Raw genomic sequence first — 23,311 nt, 5'->3', positions numbered from 1 at the left:
TTCCTTCCCTACGTTTGGGAGGTTCTCATCAATTATTTCTTTGAATAGACTCTGTTCCCTTCTCTATCTCTTCTCCTGCTGGGATGCCCATTTTCCTTACGTTGCTCTTTCTAATGGAGTCAGATTGTTCTCATAGAGTTCTTTCATTTTTTAAAACCCTTAGTCCTTTCTTTTCTTCCACCTGAATCATTTTTAGATTTCTGTCTTTGAACTTGCTAATTCTCTCCCATCTGGTCTGTGCTATTTCCAGTGCTCTCTCACACATTCTTCATTTCATTTATTGCATTCTTCAGCCCCTGAACTTCTTTTTGATTCTTTTTTATAGTTTAATTCTCTTTGGCAAAGTGCTCCTGTTGGTCATTAATTTTGTTCCTGAGCTTTCTTTTGTGAGAAAGAAAGCTTTTCTGAGATTTCTTTTGTCTTGTTGAGTTTCTTCATAACTGTAATCTTGAATTCTTTATCATTTAAATCACAGTCTTCTGTTACTTTGAGTTTGGTTTCTGGAGACTTGACATCTTTCTGTGTTACCATGTTATCTTGGTTTTTCATGGTACTTGACGGATTGTTCCTCTGCATGTGCATTTGAGGTAGTGAACACTTTTCTTGTTTGGGTATCGCTTTAATCTTAATTTAAGTTGATAAGTAGAGGTCTTTTGTTTTCCAGTACAGTAGTAGTACCTCGGTTTTCAAACGTCTCCGTTGACGAACATTTCGGTTTACAAACGCCATAAATTTTATGGATCTATGGTGTCACTAGATAGTAAAATTCATGCTAAATTTGCAGTTTTATGGGTTGATTTTAAAGGTCTGGAATGGATTAATCCATTTTGCATTACTTTCTATGGGGAAACCTTAGCTCGGTTTTTGAACATTTCAGAACTCAAACGGTCTTCTGCAACGGATTACGTTAAAAAACTAAGGTACCACTATAGTTGGTGTTATAGCACATGTTTTTGTGTTCTGTTACCTGCACTATTTGTCTTCTGGGGTTGCAGTGAGGGAAACATCACTGCAGTTGTGGAAATTTGACATCTGGGTGACCAGGATGGTAGGTGTCCCTGCTGTGTCCAAGTCGCCTCAGTGTCGGGGGACCACCACCGTGGTGAGGGGATGTGGTGGATGGGGAGTAGATGAGTTTGCAAGCCTGCAACACTGCTTCCTTGTTCCTTATGGCCCTCAGCACTGCTGTGCTGTAGACAGGGAGCCATAGATGCATCTCTCTGCTGCTACTAGGTTCGTTCACAATGAATGGAGGAGGGCGCCGGATTCTCCAGAGCCAACACTGCTTCTGTCTTCTTACTCTCCACTGGGCCATAGTATGGGTGCTGCACCTCAGCTCCTCCACCACTACCAAATTCTATTAGCTGGGGCCACGATGGCTGCTGAACCGCGTTTGTGGACACCGTCCCTGTTGTTTCCCCGTCCCACCTCCCCCTGCGTTCCAGTGCACTCACCTTCAGATGTACTGGTGTGTGGATCTCTCAGGCGTGTTTGTGTTGAGCAGAGGAAACTTTGTTGGATTACAGAGGTCTGACTTGTTGTAAATTTAAGAGGAGATACAAAGGGGTCTTAATCCTCTGTGATGTTGACATTGTGTGTGCGTAAGTTTTGATAAATTTTAACATCTTATATATTTGTGTGTACTTTATGGTGGCAAATGGTAAAATAGACTAGTATTTAAATATATTTTATGCAGTCATGACATACTTAACTTTTTGTTAATTTTTTCAACCTTTTAGGTTATGTGGCTTGTCTGTGAATTTTTTCTAATTGTTGAAAATCTCCAAAAAATGTTCTGATATATTTATTGAAAAAAAAATCTGAGTATAAGTGGACCTGCACAGTTCAAGCCTGTGTTGTTCAGGGGTCAACTGTATTGTTGAATGTGGCTTGTTAATGTTTTGCTGAGGATTTTTTGCATCTCTGTTCATCAGGGATAGCGACCTTTAGTTTTCTTTTCTTGTGGTGTCCTTGTCTGGTCTTGATATCAGGGTAATGCTGGCCTTGTAAAATGAGTTTTGAAGAGTTCCTTCCTCTTTTGTATTTTGGAAGAGTTTGAGGAAGACAGGTATTAATTCTTTGAATCTTTGGCAGAATTCAGCACTGAAGCCATCTGGTCCTGGACTTCTGTTTGCTGCACGGTTTTTTATTACTGATTCAATCTCCTTACTAGTTATTGGTCTATTCAGATTTTCTATTTTTTCATAATTCAGTTCTGGAAGCTTATACATTTCTAGGAATTCATTCGTTTCTTTTAGTTTGTCCAATTTGTTGTCATATAACTGTTCACCATAATCTCTTATGACCCTTTGTATTTCGGTAGTGTCTGTTGTAGTATCTCTTCTTTCATTTCTGATTTTATTTATTTGAATCCACTCCTTTTTTTCTTGGGGAATGTACTAAAGGTCAATTTTATCTTTTCAGAGAACCAGGTTTTACTTTCGTTGATCTTTTCTGTATTTTTAGTGTCTTATTTATTTCTGCTCTAATCTCTGTTATTTCCGTCCTCCTACTAACTTGGGGCTTATTTTTTCCTTCTATTTTGTCGTTCCTTGAGATGTAAAGTTAGGATGGTTATCTGAGACTTTTCTTGTTTCTTGAAGTAAGCACTTGTGGTTACGAACGTCCCTCTTAGTACTGCTTTTGCTGCATCCCACATTTTGGTATCTCTTTGTTTTACAGTCTGTTTTGACTGATATAATTATGGATGTCTCAGCTTTCTTTTGCTTTCCATTTGCATGGAACATCTTTTTCTATCCCTCTACTTTAAGTCTGTGTGTGTCCTTATATCTGAAAGGAGTCTCTTGTAGGCAGCATACAGATGGGTCTTGGTTTTTTATCCATTCAGCCACTCTGTGTCTTTTGAATGGCAAATTCATTCAGTTCATTTTAATACACTTTTGACTGTGTTTTGCTCTGGGTTTGTGGAAACAGTTGACTTGAATAAGGAAAGCCCAGACACTGGGTTTGTCTCTTCTCTTACTTTCCCCTTGGAATTATTTATCATAACAAAGCCTGTTTATTTAGTACCTGCTGTGTACGAGGCTCTGTGCTGAGTGTTAACCATTTAAGTAATAGACAGGTAGTCTAATCTCTCCTTTATGGAGATGAGGAAACTGAACCTGAGAGAGGCCACATTTGGGCATTGAACAACTATTCACGGAGCTGCGCCTCTGTGCCAGGCTCTGTTAGGGACCAGGGATACAGAACAGACCAAGACCTGTTCCTGGGAATTGGGGACCTTCTGCAGAAGACCCCCTCTGCTACCCTCTGTGAACCCCTGCTGCCCTTTCTGAGCCCCAGAAGTCTGTGCTCTGACTCAGGACATGTTCGCCACGTGTCCTCTTGTCACTCAGGGGTGGGCTCTGCGTCTGTGTGTACTCCATCATGCTCCCACCTCCAGATTACGGTCAAGAGGAAGGTCACTGTTAGGGTGGCCCCGAAAAGGATGAGAGATGACCGCACGATTCTTTTTGTTTGTTTGTTTCATCAGGGAGGACCTGCTTATTTCCGATTTCTGGAGTTCAGCTCTAGGTGAGTACCACCTCGCCAAGGCTGGGGGTAGTGGGCTGGGAGGGGGGCCTGAATGTGAGCAAAGGAAGGAATCCCACCCTCCTTTGATGACAGTGTGCTTCACGGAGCAGCAGGGTACATGCTGGGTTCTAATGCCACTTCCGTCTTCCTTACAGCTGTGTGTTTGGGGCACTAACGCTGACCCTCAGTTTCTTTCTCTGTGGAATAGAGATGAGTATGTACTTATCCTGTTGCATAATTTTGAGTATTAAACGAGGCTGTGTAGTTAAGTGCTTAGAACAGGGCTTGCCTGCTGCACAGGGGTAATAAATGGTAGCTGTCATTATCATTCCTGTTGAAATTTTTATTTATCCTGCTCTTTTTTCTTGAGATTACAGTACAGACTTTACCACCTCCTGCCATGTGTTATAATCTCTTCTTAAACAATATGTGTGGGAACATAAATGTTAATACATGGAGTGAACATACCATAGTTATAATTTTTATTAAGGAACTTTTAAGTTTGTTTCCTTTCTTTGTTTTTTTAGTTATTTTCATAACTTTGCAGTGAACACCTTTATGCATATAGCTTTTACCAAATTTAGGATGATCTTAGGATATATTCCCAGAAGTGAGATTATTCAGTGAAAGGCAGTGACCAATCTGATGTCCATTGTCAAGTGTTTTCCAAAAAGCTTTTTTATCAATTCTTTTACCAGCAAGGACTAAAGGAGCAACCTTTCCTGGCTGGGGTCTGATTTAAAGATATCTTTGCTGATAAGTGAAAATTGGTATCTTATTGTGGGAACATATGGCTTTTTGCTTTTTGTTTTGCATACAGATTTGTGCAACTCAATTCAGCACCAGTGTAATCAAAGGACAGACAGGAGAGCCCACCACTCTATGAGAAGCTTTAAACAAAGTATTGTTCGTGAGACTCTAGAAGCCCCAGCCTACTGTTTTGCCTTTGAACTTTTTACACATTGAATATTCCTACTTCCAGCCATTTATAGTGTGCCAGTGAGAGCTCTGCCCCTCTATTCTTTGTCACAATAAAAAAGTCCGTACTTCCCACCATAGCTTGCATTTACCAGGTACCTCGTATTAAACACGAATTAGTTCACATTAGAGTGGTAGATGGAAACTGTGTCCATAAGTGAAGCCTGTTTTGTGCTGAAACGTTTTCTGAGGTTGTAACCGTGGGTTTCCAGAGACCAGGACCTCCTGTCAGTTTTGGTGGACATGTCTCAGGTGTGTCTGGGAGTGGGCCGGCTCAGCTGTTACTGCCCTGCTCCTTTTCTCCCTGGATCCGTGGGCTTCCACTGTGGATGATTTGGTTCACAGAGTCGGAGCATGCCCTCTGACTGGACCCAGGGGCCTGCTCTTTCAGAAACCATCAACAAATGTCTTGCGAAACATCTGGAACAACTGAAGGTACCAGTGGGGACTCTTTCGGAAGCCCTTGGAAATCTGCACCTTGACTCATCACCAGAGGAGTCAGATGTGGTCCCCGGCTCCACCCGAGGAGCAACCCTGCTCACGGGAACCTGTCATTGGAAGTGTGTGTGTTACGGCATTGGGAACTTTTCCACCTGTGTCATAGCTAGACACCAGCTCACGTTTTTGCTTCTCTTCCTGGAAAAGTGCCAGGTATATTTTTTGACTCTTCTTTATTGCCCTTCCTTTGGTCTCGCACGTGGTGTGCACAGGTATTTGGGGTGAAATTAACAACTCCTTCTTCCCTTCTGCAGATTCCCAGAAGTCATTGCTGGGTGTATGACCCTCTGTTTAGCCAACTGGAAATTGCAGTTCTTAATACCCTTGGGGTGATTGTTCTCAGTGAGAACGAGGTGAGTGGTTCAGGGAAGTGGGATGGGGAGGCCTGTGTAACTGCTCACCAACTGATCCAGCCTCTGTTTCCTTTGAAACAGCAGTTATTCCTTCCCGCTGCTTGCTTGCTTCTCCTAAAACGCTGCCATTTAACTCAGGTCACCTTTTCTGAGTGCCTGCTCTGTGCTCGGCAAGGAGCTCTGGGGAGACCAAGATCAATGGGCTCCAGTCCCTGCCTCCAGGGAGCCCACGGTCACATCAAGGCGTGTGGCCTGTACACAAGTAAACGATGAATCAGTGAGGTCGAGTCATGTGCTAGGACCTGAGACGGAAAGGAAACCTGTGCTTTTGGTGGGATGGAGGGAAGTTCTCTGCGTCTGAGCTGGGATTGGAAAGGCGACCAGGAGTTTGCTAGAGGGACAGGCCCACGGTTGCAGGCAGCCTGTGTGGAGCTGGCCGTGTGTTATTAACAGAAGGGAAGCTGCAGAGAGAAGAGAGGAGGGGCCCAGGGGTAGCAGGAGCCAGACAGCGAGGGCAGGGCCTTGTGTTCCCTGCCAAGCAGTTTGGCCGTGCGTGGAGCAGTGGTTCTCAGGAAGGGACATTTGACAAGGACTGCTATGGTAGGGATCAGCAGAAAGTGACACAGGAAGCATGACGGGTTACCAAACACAGTAACTATTGCCGGCCCTCCTGCCCTTGCTGTCACAGACCCAAGAAGTCCTTTTGTTGATCCAGAGCTTTCTGTGTTTATGGGGCACACGTTTAAGTAAACAGGAGCTCTTTCTGGACATGATTTCCTGACTTTTAGTCTGATATAATTTTATAGATTTCATACACACCATTAATGTAACTATTCCACGATGGTACTTTTTTTTTCTATTTCACACTTCACTTTGCTTTCCTCCCGGTTCATTTTTTCCTGAACTATTCTGATGTAATTGACATACAGCGTTAAGTTTCAGGTGTACAATGTGATTTGATACACGGATATATTGCAAAATGATCACCACAATAAGGTCACTTATCTGTCACTTCACATGGTTACTTTGTTACTTATATTTTTTTGTGGTGAAACCCCAGCTCATTCCTCTGGCTTTGCCTCTCCCTCACCCTGTTGTAAGAAGTGTTCACGTCTATGCATCCTGTATCCCCAGGAAGGAAAACGGAGTGTCTGTGGTGAGTGCACCATCTTTTACATGCTCCATTGTGGGTCGGCCCTGTACAACAATCTGTTGTGGAGTAACTGGTCAGTAGATGCCCTTTCCAAGATGGTCATCATTGGGAACAGTTTCAGAGGACTAGAGGAACGGTAAGCCTGGGTACCCCGAGATTCTGGCAGGCCCTGAGGGGAAGCCCATTCCTCCAAGGGATCCACAAGCAGAATGCGTTTCCATGGCTGTGTGGTCCTTGGAAATGCTTTTCCACAGGACACGGGACAGAAGGCTAGAGAAAGGAGGTGTCAAGCCTGAGTCAAGCCGTGAAGCAAGTTAGGGAGTCTTTCTGCCAGTATTCCCTCCCTTCCCTTATGATGAACAGGAATTTTTTTTTTTTTAATGAATTTTATTGGGGAACATTGGGGAACAGTTTGTTTCTCCAGGGCCCATCAGCTCCAAGCCGTCGTCCTTCAATCTAGTTGTGGAGGGCGCAGCTCAGCTCCAAGTCCAATCGCCGTTTTCCATCTTTAGTTGCAGGGGGCACAGCCCACCATCCCATGTGGGAATTGAACTGGCAACCACGTTGAGAGCTCGCGCTCTAACCAACTCAGCCATCCAGCCGGCCGGGAATTTTTTAATGGGAAAAAAAACATTGGATTTTTTTAGCAGCTACATGCCCTCCTTCTGTTTCGAGATGCCTAGGTGTTTGCTCTGTCACCTCTTTTGATGAAATGGGTAGTTACTGGGGCATTCACATTTCCTACTGAATATTTAACCTACTGTACAGCCTTAATTTTTAAAATTCTTGCTATGTTTAAATCACCTTGTCTTTCTCTAATAAAACTACTCTCGTACCTCTTAATCATGCTTTAATTTTTTTTCCTAGGTTATTGACAAGGATTCTGCAGAAAAATTATACCTACATTGCAAAGGTATCTCTCTGAATGCAGGGGCTGGGAGGAAAGGGTGTGAAATCCTACTTCTCCATCACTGTGAGGGATTCTGCCTTTCCCTGTAGCGGAAGCTCATGATGGGCTAACTGAAGGCAGAGCGAACTTACTGCACTGTCAATGAGCTCTGTCGATGGGTCTGGTTCCAGAAAGCTCTAACATGTTAGCGCATCTCTTAATTTTTCCCTAATTTCCTTTATTTTCAGTATCACATTCCAATGTAACCTCTGCCTTTGGGGCTTCCAGTACATTGCACAAAAGCACTTAAAATATCCTATTCCTTTTTTTGCCCCCAAAGGATAACATGGGGGGTGAGGGGGTGACTAAAACATAACCCAGGAGAGCGGGGTTTACTGTGACAATCAAGTTTATACTTTTTACGTTTGAATTGTTGTGCTCAGATTTTGAAAGGACTGGAGGAGCACGAGTTTCCTCAGACTTCCCAGTACGCGGACGTGTTTAATGATACCTCCGTCCACTGGTTCCCTGTCCAAAAGCTCCACCAACTCTCCGCGCATACGTGGGCGTTTCGGGAAGAACCAGACTATCGGGACTGTGAGGACCTTGAAATCATCAGGAACAAGACTGAGGATCCTTCAGCTACTGACTCGAACTCGCTGTAATGTATCTGAAGTGGGCTGAGGCGGAAGCAGCTGCCACCAGAGACTGAAGGGGACGCTGCCATGGAGGGACTGCAGAGAACTTTCTGTGCAGTCAGCAGGCCAAATTTCGAAGAGAACAGGCAATCCCTCAAGCTGGCTCTCCTGTTTAGAGGCCGCTAGGCCCGTGGAAGGATGTGGTATAAAGTGTACGTACTTCTAAAGTAGCGTTATCATGTTTTACACCCTTCGTTCCTCGCTGACCTGGTCGGATAGGGAATAGCTCCTGAAAAGAGAAGCTACTCTTTCACAGGCGGTTTAAAACACTGTTTATTCACAAACGTGTCCCCATGAGGCGCAGGTACCCAGCCCGCGGGCCTGCCTGGCGGCCTACTTGGCCATGTCAATGAGGCTCTGCAGGGAGGTGGGCACCCAGGTCTTCTCGCCCTGGACGAACACCACGCCCCGGTCAATATAGATGACGATACGGCCGAAGGTGTAGAGCTGCTTCCCTTCGTGTCGCTTCCCGATGACAGGCATGAAGACGATGTTGTGCTCCTCGGCCTTGGTCTCGATGAGGTCCTTGAAGTTCATGGGCACGGAGCTAGTGGCCACGCCGATGCCCCTCTGGGCCATGTTCTCGGCCTCCCGCCGCTCCTGCATTGCCTCGTACTGGAAGTCCTTCCTGCGCTCCGTGTGGGTGAGGTAGGCGATGTTCTCCCGCGCTCCGGGCTGCATGTAGGCACCTGGGAGACAGGGCAGGGTGAGGAGAGGGAGGGGTTCCAACACGCCCGGAAACAGAGACTGCGATGGGCCAAGTTCTGGGCACGCCCCAGGTGCCATCCCCATAAAACCTACGGGCTCACTGAAGGGCTGCTGTGCCTCAGAGACACAGAGCACTAAACAGATGATCAAACAGACACCTAGACACTGACTGGAATCCCATAAAAATTGGTCTGAAGATTCCTGGCTAATACCTAGCAACCAGAGAGATGATTAAACATTCAGCATAGTATGAAGTATCTGCGAGGGGTTTATCCTTCCCGAGCTGGAAACCTGTCAGCCATGCAGCTGTCGGCCACCACTCTGTTCCCACCTTGCTGGGTAGTTTTTACTCCACACGCCAAGCGGGCAGCTCGTAGAATCTAGAGAACATGGCCTACACTAGTCCTACTTTTAACCTGCCCACACAGGCCCCTGACCCTGGGAGAATTTAAAATGTAGGTGGAGAGCTGAAACAGAGATGTTGAAGGGGAGAAATCACAGGCCCACAAATGCCCAGAGCTAACTGAGGGTACAGACAGGGAGCGGTTCCAGGAGCTGGGGCCGGAGAGGCTGAGGAGGAGCTTTTAGATGGAGGTATGAGGACGGAGCTGGCCCACTGATGTCGCTTAAAGGACCTGGGTAAGCAGAGCGCACAGAAGTGTATCTGCCTCATAAACATCATGTGATTACACAACCTATGAACTCTCACTCTGTTTTCATATAACGGGCTTAGCAGAAAGAATTACAGGCTCAGGAAATAGAAATTCCAGTCACAGTTGCCACTCTTCAGCTGTGTGACCTGGAATAAGCTCTTGGCCTTGTCGAGCTTCTGTGTGAAACAAGGTTGGAGGACACAGCCCAGTGGCCTCTGCTGCGAGAGGTGAGCTCACTGACCCAGGATCGGCCCCAACTGATCCGGGCCCCAACTCCTGATCTGGGCAGAGGGACCCACCTAGACCTGAATCATTTGGGGAACAGGTACTAAATGAACAATTAACTGCCTACTTCTGACATAACAAAGTCACCACCTATTGAGCGCTATATACAAACAGCAACTCACTTAATCCCTGTAGGTTTTTAAATAAAACCTAGAAGGTAGGTATGGCTGCTGTTTTAACAGGTAAATAAAATGGTCTGAGAGAGGTTGGTAACTACAAAGAGTTAGCATTTGCCCCAGCGCCGTGCTATGAGCTGTTACACGTCAGTAGCACCCCCAGTGCTGGCCGAGCAGACAGGGATGAACCCTAAAAAGCCACACAGCACAGTGGTTACGAAGGTGGGCCCAGAGGTGGACGCACATGGTGTGAATCAGCCTCCGTCAGTCTCCATTCCGGGAAAGACGCCCCTCCCAGGAGAGCTGGCCGTGGGCGCCGGCTAAGTGTGTAACCCCGTCTGGTGGGTAAGAGTCAGGGTCGGTCAGAGCCGAGGGTGCGCTAGCTGCAGGCAGCCCGCGGGTACCTGAAAACTCTGATTCTGTGGCATTTCTGTGTTCAGAGCTGTGGAGCCCAGGGCCAGGACATCCACAGCAGAAGCCCACTTACCCACATTGGAGGACACCGCCCTGTTCATGATATCGAGGGCTTCATTGAACTTGTCCTTGATAGACGGGTGTGCCAGCACTTGGTCTGAGAACATGGACTTCCAGCCCAGGTACCACTTGGTGATCTCCTCGTAATTTGGGCTGTTACTGAGCCAGGAGCACAGCACCTGCCAAAAGGAACAAATAAGAAAGTTACATCCACAATAGCAACCAATGGGGGCAAAACATCCAAAGAGGCCATTCGTTGTGTTTTGGTCCTGGTCCTACAAGCTGGTGACCCTTTAGGGGCTCGAAGCCTGGCACTTAGGAGTGTGGGATCGGGAGGCAGCCTGATAGCTGAGTGCCCCTGCATGGAAACTCTGAGCCTCAGTCTCCCGTTTACACAACAGGGATACCAGAGTGCCTAGCCCCAAATGCAAAGCAGGTGCTTGGGACCTCGGGCACGTGGCACATGGCCAACAAATGGTCACTCTTGTTATTGCCTAACTCCTTCCTATCCTGCCGTGCCATTTATGTTCCTTAGGTACTTGGGGCACTATCACCTGACAGTCATCCCAGAATGGAGTGACTCCTCCCTGCCTCCATCCCATCCCCCAAACACAAAGCAAAACAACGTGTACCTGAAGCCACTTGGGGAAGAAGTGCTTTTCCAGAAGCCCCACCAGGCTGGAGACGGAGATCATCCCCTCCCAGTCGATGACCCAGTAGAAAGCATCCATGTGTTGCTGGTGAGGGTTAATGACTAACTCGCCAAGACACATCCCTAGGAGAGAACGCAGTGGCTAAGGCCAAGCCCCGGAAGCACAAAGAGCAGAGTCTCCAGCAGACAGTGTTGGTCTATGGTCTGCCATTAACTCTTGGCCTGGTAATTCTTACACATCGTTCTCTAACTCAGAAATAAGTCTCATATTTAGAACTAAATACCGTGAGAATTTCAGAACACCACTGGCTATCCTGTTACCGGAAGCCCAAACCACACCAGTCAGGAACCAGGAGACACGCTGAGTGTGACATGGTCACTGTAGCCTTCAATCACTGCCTTAAGGATTCTGGTTTCATTTATATTCAGCCTCAGTGCACAAAATGGCACCTCTTGTACGGTGAGAAATGTCATGTGCTAAGCTCTGTCACCCAGCTTAAAGGCCACGTTTTAAGAAGCACAATCATTACTACTGGCCACAGAAACCAGGGCACCAAAGCTGCTGGACTTGGGTGCGTTTTCCCTGTATCCTTACCCAGCTTGGGCACTATGTTCTTGACCATGAATGCCTCCCAGGAGCCCGGGGTGAAGACATCTTTCCAGGGCTGGAGGATGAGCTTGGCAGAGGAGTCGCTGGGGTGCCACTTCTGCAGGGCACTGGACAGCTTGCTGCGGATGGGGGAATACAGCGGCTCCAGGCGCGCCTGCATGAGGGGCAGCCACGGGTGGATCCAGGAGTGGATGGGGACGGTGTCCGTCAGTGGGTTCCAGTTTTCCACCTGCAGGGGGAGTGTGGGGGAAGCAGCAGTTCACGCAGCCTGTGAGGCAGTCTCATGAGGCCCTGTGTAGTTAATGGTGAGGAGGCCACATACTCTCCTGGCCCAGGTCCAGCCCTTTGCACATGTGGGGGACACAGTCTCCAATGGAGGGACACATTAGGTACAAAAAGGCAGCCAAGGTGCTTCGCAGGCATTTTGTACTACATTTCCCGAAACAGAGACACTGACTCACAAATAAGTGCAATTGTATTAAATCTCAAAAATGGCACAATTCTAATTTTAATAAAGAAACCAAGAAAATGAATTCCTATTACCAGGAGCTTTGGGGAGAAAAGGGTTGGCATTAACAGAGGGCAATAGCTGTGCCAACAAGCTCGTAACTGCAGGCGTTTCAGCAGCACTGAGAGGAAGAGAAGTGCGGAGCGAGTCCCCACGCTCTCCCGGGCCCCGGGCCTACCTCCTTCTGCAGCTTGGGGAAGATGAGCTGGTCCAGGATGTTCTCCAGGATCCACACGGGGATGATGTGCACCCAGCTATCCAGGAAGTCCACCATCGGCTCACAGTTCCTTGGCTGCCACTGGGTGACAATATTTCGAACAAAAGGCATCCAGACTTCCCATATTAGCCTATGGGAGAAAGGCAGAGGGCGGGCTCGCTGACTGCGCCCATGCTTTCCCAGTACAGAGAGCACACCAGCACCCACTTCTCCACAATCAGAAGAATCCAGTCAGAAAACCCTCCGGCCAGTCCCCACACCGGCCAGACCTGTGCCTGCCTCCTCCTGGCTTCCCATCCATCGGGCCTCATTCTCCTTGGCAGCACCTGCCTTCCGGGCAGCGTTGCTGTGGGTTCACGCAGGCTCATGGCTCCCACACGAGGGCTCCTCTCCAGGTGTCGTGTGCTTTCCCACCCACAGCTCTCTGCACAGCCGACGCCTCACCCTTTGGCTCACAGCTCAGATGTCACCTCCTCTCAGAGGCCTCTGCCTCAAACCCCACCCACCCTCCCCAATAGGTGCATGCCCTTGTTATTCTCCATCACGTGCCCAGTTTGTACCCCGGGCTTCTGTCCACTCCCTGTGGACACAGGCTGTCTGCTTTACCCCAGGGCAAGCCTAGCACATGCACCAGCTTCACCAGATACCTGGAGTGAAGGGTGAGCTAACGAATGAGAATTGAGATGCCCAGAGCAGCGCCGCATGCGGCCGAGGTTGTATAAGGACATCACCCCCCCCACACCTCCACCCCCCCACACCTCCACCCCCCTGCTGGCAGCAACCCTTGCCAGGCCCCCAGGGCACGGCGGGAGTGCTGCGCCCGCCCTGTGCTGAGTACCTGTGAAAGGCATCTGAGCACAGGTCCTGCCCGCCATGAGACAGCAGCTGGTCGTTCTCTAGGAGGCTTTTCCACCTGGAGATGATCTCGGTGCCATAAGTACAGTCCTGAGGAGAAACGCGCAGCAGCTGAGGGCCGGCGGCGTACCTGCCCTCCTTGCCCTCTGACAGTTTTCCAGCCGGGGCACACCCCAAACCAGAGGTGGAGGCAGGTCTCCCCCACGACTCACTCGGAGGGGATCCCACTCCTTGAAGTGCTCCTTCACGAGCGGGTAGACGATGGCCACAGCCAGGTCCACGCGGTCGGACATGCGGTACTCCTCGTAGTACTTGGCCTGCAGGGTTTCGAAGGTGCGGGCGCACTCGTCCAGGCTGAGCGGGTGGCTGCAGCCGGGCTGCATGCGCCGCTCGCACTCCTCCACCAGCTCCAGGACCTTGCTGAGGTTGGAGATGGCCCGCTCCTCGTGCTCCAGCACCTCCGACATCTTCTCCAGCTCGTGGGACAGGTTGACCACCATGTCGCGCTCGTACCGCAGCTGCCGGTCGTTCTGGATGATCTCCTGCTCCGTGAGCTCGATGAGCAGCTGCAGGTTGTGCTCCAGCTCCGGCAACGCGAAGCCGGGCGCCTTGGCCTCCCGGCCGGACTGGGGCAGCTGCTGGCACGGCGGCGGCAGCCCGTCGTCGGGCACGCTGTGCTTGTGGCTGATCTGACTGTAGCTGTAGTAGACCTTCTGCTCCCGGCCGGTCATGTCTATGACCTTGGAGAACGGCAGAGGGGACACAGGTCAACACTTACCACTGCTGCCCCATGGAACACGCCCCCGAAGCCAGGGGACACGACGCTGGCGGGAAGGTGGAAAAGCACAGCACTCAGCAGAGCTGCAGGGGGGCAGTGCTTCTCAGAGTGGGGGCCGGGCTGCACCAGGCTAGAGGAGGCTCAAGGGCAAGATGATCGGATGCAACAAACAGTTCTAGACTGGAGCCCTCTGGACAAAACAGGTAGAGAAGACTTTTTAGAAAAATTGATAAAATTTGAAGACAGACGACTGGTTGAGATGAAAATCTATTTTCATGGAATAGTAGTCTACTGATCAAACCAGGTAACGAAGCACGCAATCAAAACACACCGGTTCAAAAAGTGGACATTGAAGCTAAGATCTGGAAGGATGTACAGCAAGGTGTTAAAACTGCGGAGGAAGGAAAATAGTATTTTCTATATTTTTGCCTCTATTTCCTAATTGTCTAAAATGTACTACATACTGCCCTGTAATAAAAAGTTTTTATTTTAAAAACATGCAAAAAAAGTTATTGGACAAAGGCAACCTAGGAAATGAGCTAATTTCAACATTTCAAGGAAACCGAGGAAATCTGAATATGGCCTGTAATGAAACAGAATCATTTGTCATTAATTTAAGAGTCTGATCCAAGAGCCGTCTGCGTTAGAATCACATGGACAAAAATAAACTCGGAGTCCTCAGGCCCAGTCTAGATCTACTGAGTCAAAGACTCTGGCTAGGGCCTGGACATCTGCATTTCTCACCCGGCCCCCAGACAGTCTGATTGATGCATGACCTCCTGACACTGAGAACCAACCCCATTCAAGACTCTGAGCTGTGACACATGCACACGATCGATCCTACACCAACGACAACAGACAACTGCCACCACTGTTCTCTGTCTACTTGCGGGAGAGAAGGAGAACCTAAGACCGTGCACAGAACAGTGTCTGAAAACGCCATCTATTCTTAAACAAGGCAAGACTCACCGCTGGTTGCCCTAGGACTCTCCTGCACTCCTGGTCAGGGGGTAACGGTACCCTTTCCAGTATTTAAAAGCCTGAGAGGTCTTCCTCTTCTCTAACTTGGTGATTGTACTTCTAAGAATCTATCCTTAAGAAAGTGAAACAAAGATAAGACTTTGTTTCAAACAAAATACAAACTAACCGGGCAAAAACCCAAACCAAACCAAAAATAGTTAGAAGTCTAGCGACAGAGGTGGGACCTAAGGACAGAACAGCCGCTGTCTGGGCTTATGACTCGTTAAAGACGGTGTTCCCCTGACTTCTTAGTAACAGGAATGTGGTTCAATCACTGGCCCAAAGCTCCAGAAAGAAGGGCACTGTCTGACCGACCACTCCCGGGCCATGAAGCGTACCTGGCACACCGCATGAACACAATACCTTCCTCAAGTGTGAGTGCAGGGAACGGGAACGTGCTGTTATCAAGTGAGAAGAGCCCGGACAGAAGCCGCCAAGGGACCTTAGATGTTTGGTGACTGTCGAATTATGTGTCGAATTCGTTTCTGTGTTTCCCAGCGTCCCATTCTGGACCAGCTGTGCAAGGACCCACGTACCTTGACCTGGGAAAGCTCCTTCTGGGGAGTGGTGAGCTTCTTACTAATCCTGCCCTTGGCCTTCAACTCTTCCACCGTCTTGTAGGAGTATTTGGGTTTCTTCTTGCTTCCGCTGGGGTCTTTCCTCCACTGGCTCAGCTCCTTCTGAAACTCCTGAATCAGAGGGATACAGTCCGTCGCAAGACAGCCCACTTTTTACAGCAAGTGGGGTCACTGAGACCATTAACAGATACTCACTAGCCACGCTCTTAGATTTTCACGTTTTATGCTAAGGATTGTGCCGGAGTGACACTAAAACCACCTAGATACTCCTGGATACCCACTCCCCCCTCACAAATAATGAAGTTCAGAAGACACGTGTACAGAATAGACAAAGAAACATAAAGGCAACATTTACAGAGCACCCATGTCAGGCAATATGCTAGTTTTAAATCTACCTCATTTGAAACTTAGAAATACAACACAAATAATTTTTTTTTTTAAGTACTCAAAACCCTGGCTCTAATTCAAAAGAAGAATAAAAAAGCAGGCCCCCAAGTTTCAAGGCAAAGATATCTTTTACAATCAGGGTTTGCACAACTTCTCCAAAGGAAGATCTCAAGTAAAGGAGGGAACTGTTAGTCTGAGGGTGGCAGAGTCCGGCCCTCAGAAGTGGGTTCTGTGGTTGCCATTTTGTTTTTCTCACACTGGTTTAAAACTTGTCCTTTTTTCTCAAAAAAAAATAAAATAAAATAAAAATCTGGCCTCCTACTTTAAGGAAATCAGAAAATCAGGCAATACTGAGCCCGCCACACGACACTGATCGCCTCGTGCTGAACAGAGTCCCCTGTAGGTGGGCTGCACCCTCACCTGTCTGCCTCAGGCCCCCCCCCCCCCATTCCACTGCCTCACACCGAGCTCGCCTTCCTCACTTTCGTCAGTGTCTAAGTCAGAGCCCCCGACTCAGGAGTAACCCCGCATTATCAAATGTCGCCTTTCTCAGGAAAAGCAGGGGATCAGCGACAAGAACAGTAACAACGTGTGTCTTTCCCTCACAAATGCAAAAGGGGAAAAAGTAACACTTCAGTCAAGAGCTGGCCCCTCCGTCAGTGCAGCAACGCACCACAGCCCGCAGCGGACGGCTCCCTGCTGCAGCTGGAAGGAGACCCCAGCACCTACGCGGCCTTCAGGGCCAGGTGGGGTGGCCAGCCATCTCAGGCACCCCCTTCCCCACCTGCTTGCTGTACGGCCATCTGCCACAGCATCTCCTCACTGGCTCCTCACCGCCACACTCAGAGCTTCTCCCTCAGTGTGCTCTGGCCGCTTGTCTCTGCCTACGGCTGATGCCCGCTCTTCTGCCAGGTGCCAACTGACACGCTTCCTTCCTAAGAGGTCTTCCCTGACCACCCTTATTCAAAGTAATACATTCTTTTCATAATACACCCCGCCCCCCAGCCTTCTCCTCTCCCTTGGCACCTCTCAGCACCCACTGCTCTTTCCCACCCCACCGCAGCTGCCTGTTTGCTGCCTGTCTCTGTCCACCGGGCTCTAAGCAGCCCACGGTGCCCCCAGGCCCAGCAAAGCGCCTGGCACAGAGGGGGCAACCACCCCCTGAAGACTGAATGGATGAACGAACGCATGCGCGGAGGAACAAGCACACGGAAGGGGCGCAGGCCCTCGTTACCTCCTCGGCTTCCTCTTCCGAGTCGGCCGCGGGGAAGTCCTGCAGCGACTGAGTGGTGCGCTCGGAGCCGTACGCTCCCACGGCGCCCTTGCCCTGCCTCTGCTTGGCTTCGATGGGGATGATGATACCTGAGAAGTTTCAGCAGCAGGAGAAAACACAGAGACGTCCGATCAGCGATTCTGGCACTTGAGTAGTAAGCCCCTCGGTGAAATCACACTTCCTCAGACCTGACACACAAGGACACACGACCCGGGAAGGACAGTTCTTCTCTGCCCTCGGAGCACGGTTCATGTCCTGTGTGACGTAAAACTGCTGGGCAGTTATGCCACCACAGAAGTTTGCTGACGTCCAGTTACTTAGGTCCTAAAGGCAGGTTTCCATGTCCACCTGGCTTCATTTTTTAGTGGATGGAAAGAAAAGAGAACATTGCCACTGGGAACTGCAGCAACTCAATGCTATGCCTCGCTCATCGGGACGCCTGCAACACGGAAAGTGCAGTAACTCCGATAACCCACGGATCTCACTGAAGGGAGGGGGAGCTACAATGGGAGACTCCATCTAGTTTACTTTCATACCAACTGTCCTTAACTTGTCTTATAACATGTTTAAGCACTGGAAAATTACCATCTCCTTGTAAAAGACTTTACAAACAACACCACACTATTGTGACGAAAACTTCCTCACCCCAAACCTGCCATCAGCTCCCACTTCCGGTTAGTACCGTTGAATTCTCAGAACGTTCCCCTCTCATTCCTGGTCACCATTTCTATCTTCACTCCGGTCACCGATTTTCTCAAACAGCTAATGTTTCAATACATAACCTGGCTTTAACTTTAACAATCACTTAGCAAGTAGAATATGAATTATAGCGAATACTATGGATTATGTCCAGTTGGTGACGGATAGAATAGCTCAGGGACAAGGAAAACGATTTCCTGCAGGAAGAAGACACCTGCTTGTTTGAGAGGCTCTGGCATCAGGGACATGAGAATGTGTGAGGAGCTGTGTCTTGACGGCACCGGAGGAGAGAGGACAAGAGGACATAGTGCCACTGAGTGGAGATGCAGGTAACCAATGCAGGACTTGCTCAGCCAGATTTATAGTGACATGTCTCTAACTATTTTAAAAAGCTACACATGATATTCCTGAAGGACAAATAGCTGTTTTTGCAAAACTGAAACCCTTGTGAGCAGGGACTATCAACTCTCATGCCTTCGGGGCCCAGGAAAATGAATATAAACAAGTCGAGTGGGTTGGGGTGAGAGACAACAGGGAGTGGTGGAGACTGCGTCCAAGAGCAGGCCATGTGCCACGTCCTGGGACAGCCAGGATTCAGCTGGACCAACTACTGCTGGGCAAATCTGGACTTAGGTGGGACTGTCTGATTTTAAAATATTAGCAATGAATTCAATTTTTTTTAGAAACACTGGACAGGCCAAAAAAAAAAGCCTATCTTCAACCTACGAGCCTGTGGTGTTTTTGACGCTAACCACTTTCCTCCTGCTGAAACAAGTATTTTATTGAGTTTGATAAGGCAAGGTAGCTTAGGAGCCCAACTAGTCTTGTGCTGGCAGATCAGGCTGCGGGCTTTACGTGCTTCCAAAGGAAAGAAGGCAGACCACACCCCAAACCACCCTTCTCTCCTCTGCCTTGCCGCCATTGCTCAAGATGCAAGGCTGATGGTCCCGTACCTTGTGCGTTCTTCCCGAGGCCCCTTCCAGGGACGTAGCCCATCTTCTGAAGAAGCTTCTGTCCAATTCCTTTTGTATGTCTTTCCCAACTGCCAAAATCCATGAAAGATTTGGTTCCTCCAGCAAAACCTTTCTGGCTGGGTTTAAAATTGCCACCCTGAAAAGAAAACTCAATGCTTAGTTGATGGCAAAAGAAAAGGAAGAAAAATCTAAGAAAGAAACCTTGGCTGACGGGAAAATGGCCAGCAGTCACAGGGCACTATGAAAAGCATCATGTAAACTGAAAATATGTCTGTGATGTGTGTTAGGCAAGAAACGGACTGCACCGAACACTTCACACCTTGCAGAGACCAGCACCACAAGGAGAAACCCACACAACCGGCCTCCAGCCAAGCCCACCCCCCCAGCCCCCAACTTGCTAGGAGGTGCTTGGGCTGCGATGACCTTCCAAGGATATTACTAAGGTCACAGTCCTTTAATGAAGACGCTACCGTTTTTAACTTCTTTGGTCCGAAATCCTTAGGAAATTCATCCTGAGTCACAGGTTTCTCTTCATCGTCGGAATCTTGCAGCTCTGCCTCCTCGGCGGCCGCTTTCTTGAGCCCCGCGCTGATGAAGTTGACTGGCGCGGAGTAGTCGCGGGCCCTGCAGGCAAACACAACACCCCGCAGGGTGGGCCATAAAGACCTCTTCTGCAGCCACCCGTCGCAGAAACATTGCTGGCCAGAGAATTCCTTAGCAAGGACCTCACGGGATCCATTTTAAAAGAGCAACACATTCACTTATAACAGAAGGGCCCCAGATCTGGCTTCCTGCGATCACACTTAACATTTTATCTGACGTGTCTGAGTCAGCTCTATGGCTGAACAGCTATCGGTATCAGTGTAGACTTGACGAAAAATTCAAACTATGATGTGATAATCCAACTTTCCTTTTACATTTTTTAAAACTGACTTACTTTAAAAATGCATTTGTGTCGGACACTACTTCAAGTACAAAAATCAAACAAGACATTCTGATAGATAAAAATCATAAATAAATAAAAAACATTAAGTGATTGTACGAATGGAAAGTATATTAACAGTGATATCAAACTCTAAGAAAAAGTTCATGTCCGTTAAATTTATTTGTGTATGAAAACTAAACTAAAATACCTAAGAAATTAACTCTGTGAAATGAAAAGTACTGATTTTAACTGATTGCCTCAAGAATAGTGCTTAAAATAAGTCATTAGCCACAGTTCCCTTTTGCATAAACTGAAGCCAGTGCCTTTGCATTGGTTAAAGGAACACAGAGAAAAGGTTCCAATAAAAAACCCTAGGAATAGTACCAAATAAAATGATGCTATATAAAATGACTAACCTAGTAATTAAACATCCCCACGGCAGCTGTCAAATTGACAGAATTCTTTCCTCAAAGATGCAACGTAACTTAAAGGTTATGAGCCCGAACTCTAGAGTCAGGCCAGGATTCTCACAACCTAGCTGTGCAGCCTTTGGCCTCAGTTTCTTAACCTGTAAAATGGGCTGATGATAACGGGGCCTTTCTAAAACAAGGTAAATGAGACCAGGCATGTGTGGAACCCACAAGCAAGCAGCCAACACATGCCGGCTGCTCTTACTGCCTTGTAGTTATGCAGTTCTTGACCCCTGCTCTATTTATCATCCACTTTTAGATTTCCTTGCCAGATGAAAAGAGGTTGAACTGTACTCTTTCTTCTCGGGCTCCTTTGTGAAAAAAAGCACAATCTCAGTGGGCTGGAGCCTACAGGCCACGGATGGGGACAGGGAGACAAACCCAAACAGGCTGCACACTTGGGTTGAGCAAACTGCAGCCCACACATGTATACACGACTTCACATTGAGGAGACTTTCGGCCTCAGTCCTCACCTCCCTCCCACCATCCTAGCCCAGGCCTCCACCACCTCTGCAGGGACTGTTGCCTCGGCCTCCACACAGAGCTTCCTGTCCACCGCAGCTCCGTGCCGAAAGGTCTGCACATCAGCCCAAAGGTCTCTAAATGTAATCCTGCCCCATGTCACACCCTCTCTACACAGAGCCACAGGCCTCTTCTCAAGCTGCACTCTGCTCCCCTCCCTCTCTCCGCTCCATTCTGCAAAGGCATTCATATCCTTGTGGGTACCCAGTTGCCGCCCATCAAGGGCCTTTACATACTCGTGCCTCTAGCACCTTTGTTACCTTCTATTTTTCTATCAGCTCAAGGGTCACTTCTCCAGAGAAGTCTTCCCTGGCCTTCCAGAACAGGTAAAACACCCTAAAACATGCTCTCCCTCAGGTTCTAAATCACAGTTACAAACTTCCATTGTGTGAGCTGTTGAATGCCTTTCTCCACCCACAAGGGTCTGGGCTCTGAGCAAGGAACTAGGCTTCCAGCATAAGGCTCTACGCTGTAATAAACATGACTGATTAAGTCAGTGAAAGAACAGCACTCAAACCTAAAGAGGAAACAGGGCCTCCCTACTTGATGTCATAGCTAAGGGACGCAGGAAGGCCGGGAGAGAAGTATATTCAGTGGGGTATCTCCCCAACTCCCTCCCCACGAACCCTACCCCTTCTCTAAAGCAAGGGGAAGCAGCCCCAGGCTAGCCAGTACCGTTTGCCTCCAAAGCTGGGCCTCTCTTCATCCGAGTCTCGCTCTGCCCACACTCCGTAGATGGCCTCTTCCTTGGTCTGCCAGTGGCGCTGCCGGTTGGGGTTGAACTCATTCTGCAGATCCCAATCAGTGATCTCGAAGTTCTCCCGCTCGTACTCATCGTCATCCAGGCGGCCTTCCCCGTCCCGATACAGGTGGGACAGCGACATGGCCAGTCGCTAACGGCAGAGACAAAAAGAGCACATTCTGTGATAAGTCCTGAGAGCAGCAAGAGAAGGCTTCCAAGTTCCTGCTCCTTGCTACCTTTAGAACTTCCTCCAAACTCAGAGTCCGTTAAAATCACTGTTACAATTCAAAAAAGCAGACATTAAAAACAGGTTTTGGAAACCCATCAGTCCTAAAACAGGTGGAACAAAAGACTAATCCAACAGTCGATGTGATTCTTAAACATGTATTTCTTTGTCCTACTGTCATAAAACTTCTCTCATACACACTCACACAAACCAAACAAAAATACTTAAGTTATTCTATACATTATTGCCTTAGAAATTGTGCAGACGTCATCCCAGATCCACATTTTACTTTTTTTTTTCTATTGTTGAGAAAAGAGTTATATCTGGACCTTTGGCAGTCCCAGGAAGGGATTTCTTTAAAATATGCTTTGAAACACATTACTTGATGAGACTCTAACACTCAGTTTTCCTCCCAAACATGAATATCTGATGAGCTGGAGGGCAGTTGTGATTAAGAACGCTCCCTAACTGTTCAACATCTATTGACTGGAACAGAAAATTCGGTTCCTGGTAGCTGAGTGATGAGATTCTGCTCTTTCTTAAATGCATTAACTACGGTACCAAGCTTAGAGAACGCTTGCAAGGCAGAGTCAATGAGACGATACATTAACTCAGAATCTAAGTGTTCAAGGAACAATAGCTGTTACTGTAGCCCATGATTTGGTTCATCAACATCACTGCCATTGGACGAGGGAGTGAACCTAGCAAAGTGATTGTGAAATCAGGTGCTAAAATCCCAGCCTATGTTCAAATCCCCACTCTACTGGGCACTCGGTGTATCAGAATGAAAGGCACATGAAGTTCTAAACATGGTGCACTACACAGTAATACACTCAATATATGACAACAGGGTCGGTGCTAGTGGACCCAACCCATGCAGGAGTGCAAAGGAGGGAAACTGCTGAGCGCCCGAGTCAAGAATACCACGTCTCCCTGGGCACAGGGCCTGGTAATAATCACAGACTTGTCGCGAATTAAAGAGCCCTCAGCTGGTGCTAAGTACCTGCTGGGCATTTAAAGCCAACAATCTAACGCAAGCATCAAGACACTTCTACGAGGTTCGTACTATTAGCGTTTCCATGCTTCAGTTAAAAAAATAAATAAATCAGGCGCCAAGAAATTAAACAACTTGCCCTAAGTTCCACAGCTGGCACGGCTCGACGTCAGGTGGGCCTGAAGCCCGCGTTCAGGCGTCTCTCGACCTACTGTCCAGGCTTCGCGGAGGAGGTTGGGTCCCCACGCGACCCAGGCCGCGACCCCCCGGTAACCCCGAGCGGGCCCGCCCCTCTCCCGGCCTCGGCGGAGCTGTTTGCGAAATGGCAGCCCCCACCCGCGAGGCCGAGGCGTGCGTCCCCGAGCCTCACACCCACTCCCCCCGGTGCGGAGATCCCCCGTCCCCTTCCACTCCCCGGCGGACTCACCTAGCCTGAGCCCAGGGTCCCAAAGCCCGAGTTAGGACGCGCGACGCTCAGACAGCCCGAACCCGGATGTGCCGGGACCGGCGCGCCGGAAGTGACGTCATCCGACAGCGGAAAT

The 23,311-nt window shown here is 48.6% G+C and overlaps 2 protein-coding genes across 4 annotated transcripts in view; one reads left to right on the top strand and one right to left on the bottom strand.

The window, feature by feature from the left end:
* Positions 1 to 12,134, top strand: part of SRRD (SRR1 domain containing) — a 15,368-nt gene extending 3,234 nt beyond the window's left edge. The window contains exons 2-7 of one of the 2 annotated variants that reach the window (XM_019755574.3): positions 3,494 to 3,534; positions 4,904 to 5,163; positions 5,265 to 5,363; positions 6,498 to 6,652; positions 7,384 to 7,429; positions 7,849 to 12,134. In XM_019755574.3, the coding sequence (XP_019611133.3) occupies positions 3,494 to 3,534; positions 4,904 to 5,163; positions 5,265 to 5,363; positions 6,498 to 6,652; positions 7,384 to 7,429; positions 7,849 to 8,070 (823 nt within the window). In that variant the 3' untranslated portion in view covers positions 8,071 to 12,134. Of the gene's footprint in view, positions 1 to 3,493; positions 3,535 to 4,857; positions 5,164 to 5,264; positions 5,364 to 6,497; positions 6,653 to 7,383; positions 7,430 to 7,848 lie in introns of both variants that reach the window. The other variant, XM_019755575.3, reaches the window with a different exon arrangement.
* Positions 8,359 to 23,311, bottom strand: TFIP11 (tuftelin interacting protein 11). 2 transcript variants are annotated; one of them, XM_019755569.3, is made up of 13 exons: positions 23,197 to 23,311; positions 21,483 to 21,700; positions 19,361 to 19,514; positions 18,870 to 19,026; positions 17,179 to 17,306; positions 15,516 to 15,668; positions 13,394 to 13,921; positions 13,165 to 13,271; positions 12,288 to 12,456; positions 11,587 to 11,830; positions 10,972 to 11,114; positions 10,353 to 10,518; positions 8,359 to 8,792 (listed from the first exon to the last, which is right to left on the bottom strand). In XM_019755569.3, the coding sequence occupies exons 2-13, from the start codon at positions 21,689 to 21,691 to the stop codon at positions 8,437 to 8,439; spliced, it is 2,514 nt and encodes an 837-aa protein (XP_019611128.1). In that variant the 5' UTR covers positions 21,692 to 21,700; positions 23,197 to 23,311; the 3' UTR covers positions 8,359 to 8,436. The 2 variants fall into 2 exon arrangements, with proteins under 2 accessions (XP_019611128.1, XP_074177624.1); XM_074321523.2 differs by having other exon boundaries at positions 21,483 to 21,824; positions 23,197 to 23,253.

The sequence above is a fragment of the Rhinolophus sinicus genome, chromosome 9 (genome assembly GCF_057876585.1).
Source record: "Rhinolophus sinicus isolate RSI-liver-muscle chromosome 9, RSI-T2T, whole genome shotgun sequence".
Classification (NCBI taxonomy): Eukaryota; Metazoa; Chordata; class Mammalia; order Chiroptera; family Rhinolophidae; genus Rhinolophus; species Rhinolophus sinicus.
The sequence above is the reverse complement of the archived record's forward strand: the minus strand, read 5'-3'. Positions and strand labels throughout refer to the sequence as shown.

Bases quoted from the DNA above. Each gene is read 5' to 3' on its own strand.
- TFIP11 (XM_019755569.3), bottom strand. From the start codon at position 21,691: ATGTCGCTGTCCCACCTGTATCGGGACGGGGAAGGCCGCCTGGATGAC. The intron at 11,115-11,586 runs GTAAGGATACAG...GTTCTCTCCTAG, and splicing joins GAACATAGTGCCCAAGCTGG to GGATGTGTCTTGGCGAGTTA. The intron at 8,793-10,352 runs GTAAGTGGGCTT...CCTGTCTCCCAG, and splicing joins GGCGGTGTCCTCCAATGTGG to GTGCCTACATGCAGCCCGGA.